The sequence below is a fragment of the Glycine soja genome, chromosome 4 (assembly GCF_004193775.1).
Source record: "Glycine soja cultivar W05 chromosome 4, ASM419377v2, whole genome shotgun sequence".
Taxonomy (NCBI): domain Eukaryota; kingdom Viridiplantae; phylum Streptophyta; class Magnoliopsida; order Fabales; family Fabaceae; genus Glycine; species Glycine soja.
The window spans coordinates 8184207-8197224 of NC_041005.1; the positions used below are offsets into that span (position 1 = coordinate 8184207).

Below are 13018 nucleotides of genomic sequence, written 5' to 3' on the forward strand. Positions count from 1 at the left end.
CAATGTTGTCTTCATCCTTTAATATTCTTCTCTTTTATCTTTTTGGTGGGATTTCAATATCACTCATTGTAAACTGTAAAGTTGGCATATTGCTCATTGTTTTCCTTTCTTTTTTGCCGGACCGATCCTAATGCTATGTAGTACTTCCCTTTGCCAAGTTAGGTCCTATATACTCCACCTGATTGCAACTGAGCTGACCCATGCTTGGTTAGAAATTGTATATGCTCTGAATCCGATTATGGTACAAAAGAACACTACATTTAATTGTTTAGCCGTATCTTAACAAAGACAGCGTATCTATTTTTTATTTTTATTTTTATTTTTCTTTTAACAAGTATTTATATGACAGTGAGGTAATTTACATTGGCCTTGGACATATGAAAAAAAAAGAATAAAAAAGTAGTGTCAGAAAAAATTGAAAAGTAGTTATAATATAAAAGTCTAGCTTTTAAAGTAAATTTTACAACATTTAATAAATTTATCATGCATATGCCAATTGAGTGCATGAATTATTCTTTTAAAAAATATCTCATGCTAAAAAAAACTTTTTGATAATTTGATCGTTAGTTGAATGGAATGACACAGTACAATCTATGTAGTCAACGTGATAAGGCTGTTGTTTTGTTGTTATGCATGTGTAATTATAATATTATTTGTACTTGTATAAACACGTATGTATGGAATTAGTTTTTTTTTTATAGTCTTATTTTTTAAATTACATCTTATCATTTTAATATAGTTTTAAGTTTATTAATTGTTTTTCATTAGTTTCAAAATTCTTAATATCCCAGGTTTTATTATATTGTATTTTTGACATACAACAAAATCATGATTATATTATAAGGTTTTAAAAATAAAGAAAAAATGAAATTATGTTTGGGTTGTGTAAAAAAAAAAGAAAATCTAGTCTTAGATGGGTTTCACGAGAGAGGAAAAGAAGAATTAGGAAGGAGAGAGGGGGTTGAGGGTATCCTGAAAAAGGAAGGGAGAAATGATGGAGAAGTAAGAGAGGAAAGAAGAAGGGTAAAGTAATTCTGATAATGCCAATAGCAATGCCCTCAAAAATCTCATTAGACAATATATTCAAATTGGACCTACCTCAGTTATCTGGGTTCATCAATTCTGAGCTAAGGCCCAGGAGGAGTAACTGGGTTTGGGCATTTTGCTCTGGGCTCCAATTTAGGGAAAAAAAATGTTGGAAATTGCTATGCTCACCCCATGAAGTACTATTCTCACCTTTCACGTGGTTACAATTTTTTAATATTTAAAAAAAATACTCTTCTAACGGTTACCAACAAAATCATATTTTATATGTAAAACAATTTATTTTTTATGTAACTTTTTAGAAAAAAATAAAACTTATATTTTATATCCTTGGATAAATTAACTTAAGTACAAAGATTTTAGTCTGTCATTTAATTATATGTTGTCATTAATAGTAAAATTATTAATTTTTAGAATAATTACATTAAAAAAATTTGTAGAATAATTTTTAATTAATTTTCTGTATAAGAATATTAACATTAATAGTACATAAAAATACAACTCATTTTTTAATATACTAACTTAGCATGAAAATTAAAGTCATTATTTATTAGTGCTATCTAATTACAATATTAAAAATATTATTAAAATGGAATGTGATTATAAATTACATAATTCAAATTATAATGTTATAAAAATTCTTTTATTAACATACCTCAATTTTATTTTTTTTGCATTAACACACAAATGACATAACAGTTTTAGTGGAAAATTATCGTTAGTTAGTGTGTGTGTATATATATATATGGAAATGAAAGCTGCCATAAAGTATGGAAATGAAGCTCAGATGCTCCTTCGCCATACCCTGGCTATAGTCTATTTTATCGTCTTGTCAACGTCGATGTCCCATTAGTTATTTTATGATAAAATTTAATCACAACATTGTTAGAAATGTTTTTAATTAAAAACAAAAAATTATATTAGTAATTATTAAGTGACAACCATTAAGATAGAATGACATTCATTAAGAAAGAATGTTAATTTAATTAAAAATAACATGAATATATTTACTTCATTACGTCCAAAATTTACTTTATTTTTTTGAAAATTTCTTTCCACACGAAAAAAGGCTTATTCACGTCGAACAAAATTATTTTATGTAGAAAATATACGTAGACGGTAAAAAAAAATTATTCATTCGGCGTGATGAAAAGAAAATATAAATGGAAATGGAACCCAAAGCCCAACAAAACGTTCCTTATCCGTGTGAATTACTGGACTAGTTTTTACTTTTCTTCACCTTGGTCCATCTTTTTCCTAATAAAGTTTGAGAATAATTTAACTAAAGCCAAGGTTAAAAATTCTTCTTTCTAACATATGTAAACTGTTGTTTTTTAAATCACCATAATGGTCCAAAATAAAATGATAAAAGATTAGTTTGATTTGATTTAAAATTAAGTTTTATATTCAAATCAAATCATATATTATTTTTATGCTTAAATAAAATTACTTTATAAAAATGAAATTAAAGTTTAAACAACACGACAGGCGCCCTTACGCAGAATTGCATGACAGTTATTAGAGCAATTAAGATGACAACTGAAATGTAACTAATTGTAGTAAACCTTATGACTCAGCTACACTAAATCAATAGTATATTTGTGATACTCAATTCACCCAAAAAAAAAAAATTTGTGATACTCAATTCATCCAAAAAAAAAATATTTGTGATACTCTTGTGCACGGTTAGTTATGCCAAGAGCAAATGACCCTTGTCTCTCTCTTTTGCTGTTGATTATTATTCCCTTATATATGAACATTTCTCGATACCTTTCGGAAGGAAAGGACATTCCAATTCAAAAGCTTTTGTAATCAATCCATTAATTGTTTACTAGAATCTCAATATTATATTTCCCCAATTAGATTGACATCTCATTTGTCAGGATACTCCCGTAGGATCCAAACCATGGCCTGTATAAAGTTAGCACTGATGTTGCTGAAGTTGTGACAATGATTAAGGCGTTGGAACAATTGTAAGAAGAATAAAAATATTTGAGCACCTTACTATTTTATACATATCATTAACGCTCATTTTTTTTTGTCATTTTATTACATCATTTAACATGTTATACTTATATTTTTTTTCTCTCTCTTCCTTTGTTAGATGTTAAATAAGTTGTTAGATCTCTCACATCATTTAACATGTCATACTTATATTTCTTTCTCTCTCTCTTCTTTTTTTTTTTGAAAAAATATAAATTATATTAAACTCAAAATATACGACAATAAACGGGGCATACCCCATAGCTGGAGAAAATCAAAAGTCTCCTAATACAAAAAGGCCTATATCAAGATGCTAAAATAAATGTAACAAATGCGCTTGTATATACATAAGAAACTTAATCTTGTTAATAACCTCTATTATAGAAAATTGATAATCTTAAAAAATTAGTTTATTCTTAGACACACAGATGCAGTAAATTGTAATTGTTATAACTAGACAACGAAATTTTCTTTTTGAGTACCTGACGTAAATTTGCCCCTAATTAAAAAGCGAGTAATGCAGTGCAAAGACTTCCTTTGTTAGATGTTAAATAGGTTGTTAGATCTCTCACATTCATTTTGTTGTAAGAAACCATATTGAAGAAATTGCGCTAGCTACAACCTATTGGATCATTTACTTGTTTTGAAGATGTAGCTACGTACGTGTAGAGCCTCTTCCTAAGGATGACAGACTTCACCTAATGGTAATATTTTAAGTCTTTAATCTCTAGTAATATCATACTGAAAAATACTAAATTTTTAATTAATTTTTTTTAACCACTAAAATATTAATTTTAATAATCAATAATAACTATGTTGGATAATTATTTTAAGGATGACAGACTTGGTAATATTTTAAATCTTTAATCTCTAGTAATATCATACTGAAAAATACTAAATTTTTAATTAATTTTTTTTTAACTACTAGAATATTAACTTTAATAATTAATAATAACATAATTATTTTTATAATTTTATTTATTTATAATTTAATTGAATGAACCAATATTGTGTTTATTTGTTTTAATTAAATTATTTTATTGATTTATTATTATTAATCTTATAGATGAGTAAAATGTGAATTGAGGGTATGAATATATAAGTGTATAAGAGGATGAGAATTAAAATTATTTTAAACATAAATATAAAAACAGATATTATACTATCCTATCCCAATCTTATCCATTCCGATAGTCGTTGTCGCTATGAGACACTTGATATCTTCTTTACCTTAGAAATGTCATTCCATCAAATTATATAATTGAAACATAAATATTGCCTTTGTGTAGCCAATCTTCTCACAATTGGTTGTGACAGATTTGTAACTAATGGAATTATTTTTCTTGGCTTTAGAGTGTCCCAGAAACCCATGCATAGAATTGGTAATAATATAACTCAAAACTATCCAAATTTGAATGCTCCAATCCAAACCAAGACGGGATTGCAGAGACCCCAAATTGTTAGCTTTGTTTGTCTGTTGTGACTTTGGACATTGTCCATGATTCAAATTAAGAATCTCTATGTTAACGTTAAAAAGGTACTATTTTAATTATACATTTTTTTTTTTAGAAATTGAGTTCTTAAAAAATTATAATTCTATTTTTATAAAACATTGTAAATAAAGTACTGTGCATTTAATTATATAGAATAAATAATCCTTATTCGAAAACGCCTAAAATTTTTTCATAAAAGTAACTGTTTACAAGTATTTTTTTTTTACGGGATCATAGCCACATCATAAAAGTTCGTTGTTATTATTAGTTGTATGTTAATGCTAATCTATTTTAAAATTATTGTTTTAGTTTTAAACCAAAATTTAAAAATACAAAAAATGTTACTAAATAGACTTAGAAAGTAAAAAATCTTCCCAAAAATTGGAAAAAAAAAAAAAAATACTGAATGAAATTGAACAAAATAAGAATAACAGGAACATTTGAAAAGTTGAAACAAGATTTTGTGGAACAAAAGATAAAATAAAAAGAGTAGTGCAGTGCAGGAATGAGATTCAAATTGAAGGAAAAAGGATAAGGAGGGCGAGGGCGTGGCGTGCGTGTGGAACGATGTCTCTTGTGGATGTGAAAGGTGGTTTCCAGCAAGCTGACATGAGAGTGACACAATTACAATTACGAAAAGGAATAAATAAAACCCTTCTTTTGCTTGAGAGGGAATCACGTGTGGCCTTCCACCATCCCTCATAACTCAACAATTGTTCATTTGTTACAATAATGTTGTAAATATAATTTTGAGACAAAATTATATTTTTCAAAATATCTGAATTTTTGCAATTACTTTTATCCTATTTTTATCTGTTGAATTTACGTGGAAAAATGCATATAATATTTTTAATTTCAATTCAAACATGTGCATACTTAGTCGTATGTCTTCAATGTCTTGTATGTTTCGTTTGATTGATGAAAATAATACCATAAAGATCAATATAATATTTGAGTATTTGGGAAAGAGAAATAAAGTGAAATAAGTTTTAAAATGGTAGAATTTATTTATATTTTTATTTATCTTTTTTGTCTCTCTTTTTATCTCTTATTTATTTATCTTTAACCAAACAACTCAGTTTATCATTTTATTTCTCATTTATTTTCATTTTCTCTTTTTTATTTTCGTTTATATTATTTCTTTCTTCATTATCAATTAAGCACATCCTAATAGAGCTAAAAAGAGAAGAGATTTAAAAACATATATAACAATGTGATAAATAGAGAAGAATCAAGTAATAAAATAAAAGGAGATAAAAATTATAAATATGATTATTCAACTTGTTGTGTACTGTGTATATATTTTACTAACGATAAAATATAATAAAAAGTTACTTGTTTTATTTTTTTTTGCTTGAAAGTTAAATTTTTAATTCTAGGATTATTATATTTATAATTTGAAAAAATAAAAATTATATACTGTATAATAAATTCAACTTAAAAGTATTCACCACATAAAAAATATTATATTATAATTTTAACATAGATTTTATATACAGCAAAATTATTGACTTTTGTAATTAATATTTAAAAATTAAATGTAAGAGTCCTTTATATTACATGATATTATTAAAAAAAACCTATATTGATAACGAACAATAATTGAACATATATAACATTATATATAGTAATTCTTTTAATAGTTAAAAAAACAAAGATACGAATATAATATATTTTACTAGTCCTCGGGGCAACCATCTTTTTTCGTTTTACATGTTGTATTTAGTATCTACAACATCTATCATTCGCTCATTTTTATTTATTTTTTGGTTTGTATCCTCTCCAAATACTGAACAATTCTATTATGAGAGAAATACACAGGTGTATTAAAAAATTAACAACTTCACTCTTTTAAGTTTTGGTTTTAATTATTATTTTGTTCTTTTAATTTATTTTTAAAGTTTAATTTTACACTGTTATTATTAAAAAAATTTAATTATGTACTTTAATTATTAAAAAGTTTAATTTTATTTTTAGAAGTTTCAATTAGTTTTTTATTTTTAAATTGTCTTAATTTTCATTCATCTGCTCCAATTTTTTTAAAAATAAGATCAAATTAAATTTATTTTAAAAAATAAAGGATCTAATTAAAATTTTTAAAAATAAAAACCTAATGAAAATACTTTTAAAAATTATATGACCTAATTAAACTTTTTTATATAATAAGAGAACCAAATTGATCAACTTAAAAAAATAAATCAGAGAATCAAAATAATAATTAAGCTTAAGTTTTATGTATATTTTTCTTCTGCTGGAAACTAAATAGTGCCGGAGAGTATCTATACTCTTGTTTGTAACGGTAAACTAATAAAGAAAGATTATACTTTTGTTAATATCATCATCAGTAACTAATGATCGGATGACTTAATGTTCTTTAGAAATCGAATTAGGAGAACAAATTATATTATTTTGTTATGAGATTCTGGCTTCTAATTAATGGTAAACTAGTAGAGAGAACAAATTGTATCAGGAGAACAAATTATATTCACTCATTTTTTTATGCAGTAGAAATAGAACAACATGAAAAGAAAGGAAACACTAGCTATGCCTTAGGAAAAACACCCCAAGGGCATCCACTATCAACTTAGACGTACCTAAGAGATGTAGGACAAGAACAATAATGCAGTAAAGGAATTGTCTTTCAAGGCTCCTCCTTTCTTGCCCAATCAATCTGCGCAGTTGTTACCATCTCTTAATTTTTTTTGACATACTCATAATAAGTTTAAGAACAAGTACTTTACATATATCAATTATAATTAATAAATACTGTAACAAAATTAGAGATACGTAAAGAGTACCGAAAAACTGTATTAACAATACTTTTTTTTTAATAATTTTTTACCGTTAATATTTTATACTTTATTTAACAACGACAAAAGAGAATGGTGACAGGTGAGTGACGTCATGTCATGTCGGAAGATGAGGGCACGTAGGCAGCTCCCATAAATGCCGACAGATTAATTTTTCCGATGACAAGTTTATGGGTCCTCTCACTTCTGCTGCTAATTCTTCAAGCACCATTCCATTCCATAGCTTTTTTCTAGAGCTTCCGCGCTAACAATAGTTTAAAGAATACTTATTAGTTAATACTGGTAGTAAATATTTGAAGTATTATACGTTTAATCATACAATTTTTATCGATTAAATAATATTTATGCTAGCAGTAAATATTTTTACTAATTTACTAATATTCTTGAAACATTTGTTAATTTCTACATTTTTGTTCATTGAGTTTGTTTATAATATACTTTGGTAGCACATATTAGAGTTAGTTAAACGTGTTTAACATTCTATTTTTTTTTTCGAATATTTAATTTTTTATTATTTTTGTTTCATTTTATATGACATTTTAAAAAATTATTCTAAATTAGTTTAGAAAGTTAACGAAGTATTAAGTATTTTTTCATGGAGTATCCTTAGTAGGAATAATATATTTTTATTGTGTAATAAATAATAAAAATCTAATTAATCAAATAAAAAATATTAGGTAGCTAGATAATATATTTTATGCAATCTAAAATATTAATTTCATTTTTTAATATATGTACTAAAACTTTAAATGTTGTATAAAGTGGAATGAATGAAGTATATAAGAGTGAGATCCTTGACACTAAATGTACCGTTGATAAATTTGTATTTTTTATAAACTTTTTCATAATAAGTTTTATCAATTTTTTTTTGTCTATATCAGTTTCTTTTTTTAAGAAATTTATGCATTTCAAAATTAATTAATTGTTATTTAATGTATTTAAAAACAAACATAATTAAATATGAGTAATTTTTATTATTAAATCACATATTTTAAATGCTTTCGATTAATATCACCCATTTTAGCAGTCAAAATAATGAATTCATTATTATTTATAAAAATATTTAAAATATAAATTTATCAAGACTTACACTTAATACGAACGGTTTGTGTCTAATATATTGTTGAATAGATAATTATTTTTCAACTAAATTTTATTGTTCTGTAAAAAAAAAATTAAAACTAAACTTTATAGAAACAGTATTTTTATTTTTTATAAAAAGTAAAAGATTAAAATAAAAAGAAGTACCGGGACAGGGGTTAAAGTAAAAGTAAATGTCTGAACATCATAGATGCAGATGTTAATGCAATGGCAAGTATTTGAAAGGCTTTCCAGAGTGAGACACCTCTTTTTCTGCAGACGGGTCATTGACGACCACATCCTCTTCCTCTCTCTTATCTTCAACTCCCAGTTCAAACAAATTTAAATATATTTAATTATGCTAATAAATATATCTCTTAAGTTTATTTAATTACTATATTTATTACAATCAACATAAAATATTAAAATAAATAGACAATGGTATTGCTTATAGAGTAGTTACTATTCCTTGCGGTGGCATATGCTTATAACTTCATCATTCAATTGACTCAGCTCTCCTTTCTCAAGTAGAATTGTTGATTCGTAGATCTTCTCTCGCAGTCCCATCCGAAGCAAGCAATACACCAAAACCCAAATAAAACAGAAAATTTATTTATTTATTCGTTTTTAGAAAAAAAAAAAAAAAGTGGTGAGCGATATGGAATTTGACGAGCACGAGGACCAAGAGGAAGAGGAGGAAGAGGAAATGGGATTCTCAGTGGCGGCTGCGAGTTACGACTCGCTGGGAAACGCGGCGGTGAGGTCTAAAATGAGCGGCGGCGAGGGAGTTGCGGTCACCGGGAATTCTGGTCGGAAAGGGACGCTGAGATACAGAGAATGTCAGAAGAACCACGCCGTCAGCATTGGAGGCCAAGCCGTCGACGGCTGCTGCGAGTTTTTGGCCGCCGGGGAGGAAGGTACGCTGGAGGCCGTAATTTGCGCCGCCTGCAACTGCCACCGCAATTTCCACCGCAAGGAGATCGACGGCGAAACCAGCCCTTACCGGCAGCGTTCGCAGCCGCAGCCTCAGCCTCTGCACCCTCAGTACCACCACCAATTCTCCCCTTACTACCACCGCGCCCCACCACCTTCGGCTGCCGGGTACCTCCACCACCACCTGGTAACTCCTCCGGTGTCGCAGCACCGGCCCTTGGCTCTGCCACCGTTAGCTTCCGGAGGAGTGTTCAGTAGGGAGGAAGAAGACATGTCAAACCCCAGTTCCAGCGGCGGCGGTGGCGGTTTTAGTGGTGGTGGAGGTGGTAGCGGGAGTGGAACGAAGAAGAGGTTTAGGACGAAGTTCACGCAGGAGCAGAAGGATAAGATGCTTGCATTTGCGGAGGAGCTAGGGTGGAGAATTCAGAAGCATGACGAAGTTGCTGTGGAACAATTCTGCGCTGAAACTTGCGTCAAGAGACATGTGCTCAAGGTTTGGATGCACAATAACAAACACACTCTTGGTAAGAAACCATAATTCTCATTCTTCATTTATCACTTTCAATTGTTAGGTCGATATCATGAATTTTAGTCTCAATAGGATCACGAGTTGAGTTATAAGAGTTAATTGAGTGTGCTAAGAAAAAAATGGAACAATTAATTTTACAATTTGTAATATAGAATTCTAATTAATGGAGATCTAGTTAGGGTTAATTCTTACTCAATATTCCACCTTTAGTTTACTTTCATTTGATTTTATTATTATGTGAATGAGATTTTAGTTGTTGGTGATTTTCTGTTATTACGTGTATGCACTAGCTAATTCTGAGCAACGTTCAGCTGGGAATGGATCGAACCACTTGAACAGCACAACAATAATTGAGAATTCTCAATTATCCTAAGGGAGATTAACGAAATAAAGAGAAAAGAACTGAAGTTGGAAGAAGTTCATGGAAGGGTTTGCAGGTGTTCATCTTATTTATTTATCAGGTGATGGTGAGGAGGGGGGGTATGCAATGGAAGTATGCGGATGAGCACAGAGAATAAACTCCAACTTAAAGTTGTATTCAATTAACGTGCGTGGAATGCAAGTGCAAAGCTGAGTTTTGCTGTGTTCCTTCGCATTTGTCGTCTTTTTTTCCTCCCTAACACCGCCCTAGTTTAGTTTTATTATCGTTTCTCTCTCATATTAATGTCGATCTCCTCTTCTTTCTTTGCTTCTGGACACATTAGACCTGAAAGTTCACAAACGATTTAATGAGTCCAAGAGATTCATGACCCGAAACTGAAGTGAGACACCATTTTCTTTTGGTCTGATTCAACCATCGCCATATTTTATGTTCTTTTTTACGTTGTTTTCAGTTGTTTGTTTCCGGGTTTTGTTCAAGACTAGGTAACGCATCCTCCATTATTAATTGCTCTACGGATTTTCAGTTCATTTCTTCTCGATCTTTATGTGTTTGGTCGCTGTTGGGTAATTTTAGTATTTTTTTCTTCTTATCTCTAATGAAAATTGAGAAGAGTGTTTGTTGGATTTGAAGTAGTAATTTAAATCTCATTCCTGCATGTGTGAAAAAGCGAGAAAGTAATCGAAAACTATGAGTGGGCGTTTCACGCGGCAAACTCGTACACTGTTTGCCTGTTGCGTCGCAGATCACAGTGTTGCAGATCAGACATGCAGACTTTTTCTGATTTTGATAACACTGCACCACGTTAATGCTTGCAGACTACTATTTGTTATTTTGCTTTGTTTCCTTTAATTTTCTCGTTAACTATGTTCAACGATTTCTGATTTTGAAATACAAACTAATCGAAAAATTTAGGTTGATTTTCGAACGTTGTTAGCCGCTGAAACTTCCTGTATATATGTTAGCATTTGTATTGCACGTTCGCGATCATCTTTTCAGTTGAAGAGTTGAGAATGCATTAAATTATAGCTTATATTCTTTATGTAATATAGACATGAACTAGACCGAAATACCGTACGTTTTTCTTTCATTTTCCTTTTCTTTTTAGTTTATCTGCATATAAACTCCCTGCTGGTAAGCTTTTATGCATAAAGACCTTTCAGAATGCAGTTTTTCCTCGTATTTTGAAAATGCAGAGTGTGAATATAATTAAGGTTTTGATTGGTATACTATCGTATTTTTTTTGGGGTGCATTTAAATTTGAGAAATGAATTTATTTATTTTCCCTCATGAATAATTTTATTGGTCAATTTCAAATTCGCTAAAATTCGTACTAAATAATTTTTTAGATGGTCTTCTTAATTAATACTTTAATAATACTAATTAAAGAATTAATAGATGATATTTATTAAAATAGCTATAAAGTTGTATATTTAATATCAATTTTATCTCTAAAAGGCATCCCGAATGGTTAGGAGAAAAAAATGCTTATAAACTACCATTAATATCAATTACTACGCACTAATGGGTTAAAGAGTTTGAGCTCTTGTTTTAGAAATATTGTGATCTCAAGTCCGTCAAGTCCGCTGCATTGTTAGATTTACTTCATCTGAATGTATTATTTGTTTTAATAAAGAATGTTTATAATTTATCTTTGGCGTCCATTACTAAATAATATGAGACTTTTTAGTGCAACTGGACATCTTTTGGGGTATGTTGAAAAAAAAAAAGCAAAATCATAGAAAAATACAAAATAATAATCTTTATTTAGTAAGCAAATTACAGGCGGAGTACAATAAAATAATAAAAGGTTATTTTTTATACAATTTTCCTAGCTAGCTACATGTCTATGCCTGAGTTGATGTATTTCATCTTTTAGTAGGAAGACGATTATAACTCAGGAGTTTGATCTCTGCAAGGACATGGAACTGTCGGCAAAACTACCAAGTGTAATGCTCAATCAATTTAACTGCCATCTGTAAAGCTCAACTAATTTTACTGGCACCCTCTTTAAATTGAGTACAGTAGTAGCTAGGGGCAATGCAATTGAGTTAAATTGACAGGACGTTAACTGATGACTTGATGTGCACTTGCAAACAAATTTGTTACTGTGGTATAGGAATTCACAGGGGTTGGTTTACTTAATTAAAGAAGTAGATTAATTAATCTCTAACATGATTAGTTCACAGAAATTAATATCATGTTGAAGTGACCGTACTTGGTAATGTTTGTGTCCCCCCACAAGATTATCAACTTCTAAGAAAAGTATATACTAGTAGTAGCAGCATCAAATTAACCATTTATTTAAGAGTTATGTGATTTTTATGATATTATTTTAAGTTTAATTAAAATATACTGATAGCATAAATAATTTTATACAAACAATTATTATAAAATGATATATTATTGAAAGTTATTAAATTTTATTATACTTATTTTAAAAAACATACATAGAGATAGAGTAGTATCTAATTAGTTGTCAATATATTGAACTCTATTCTTTAAATCTCTCCATCACATACATTTCTTTTTCTTTTTTTCTTTACCTATTCTCTCCACGGGTTTGGTTATAAAAAGAATTGTAAAATATTACTGTACAAATGATAAAAATGGTGCATAAATTCGGCGATAGCTCTTTACTGGGTGTGCCTCTCCCAGAGTATTTGATTAGTCGTAAATTAATTGGCGCAGCAGGAAAGTAGGTCGTTATCTTTTATTTCTAAAATAAATAAATTAATTGATTAAATTAGCATCTCCATAATTGCCA

At 28.9% G+C, this 13018-nt stretch overlaps 1 protein-coding gene across 3 annotated transcripts; it reads left to right on the plus strand.

Moving 5' to 3' along the window:
• The first annotated feature begins 8849 nt into the window (after nt 1–8849).
• LOC114409205 (zinc-finger homeodomain protein 2-like) lies at nt 8850–10665 on the plus strand. Of its 3 annotated transcripts, none has more exons than XM_028372566.1 (2): nt 8850–9867; nt 10184–10665. In XM_028372566.1, the coding sequence occupies exons 1-2, from the start codon at nt 9069–9071 to the stop codon at nt 10243–10245; spliced, it is 861 nt and encodes a 286-aa protein (XP_028228367.1). In that variant the 5' UTR covers nt 8850–9068; the 3' UTR covers nt 10246–10665. The 3 variants fall into 3 exon arrangements, with proteins under 3 accessions (XP_028228367.1, XP_028228368.1, XP_028228366.1); XM_028372565.1 differs by having other exon boundaries at nt 8853–9867; nt 10163–10665; XM_028372567.1 differs by lacking the exon at nt 10184–10665 and having other exon boundaries at nt 8850–10063.
• Nucleotides 10666–13018: the final 2353 nt, after the last annotated feature.

Bases quoted from the DNA above. Each gene is read 5' to 3' on its own strand.
- LOC114409205 (XM_028372565.1), top strand. From the start codon at position 9,069: ATGGAATTTGACGAGCACGAGGACCAAGAGGAAGAGGAGGAAGAGGAA. The intron at 9,868-10,162 runs GTAAGAAACCAT...TGTATGCACTAG, and splicing joins CAATAACAAACACACTCTTG to CTAATTCTGAGCAACGTTCA.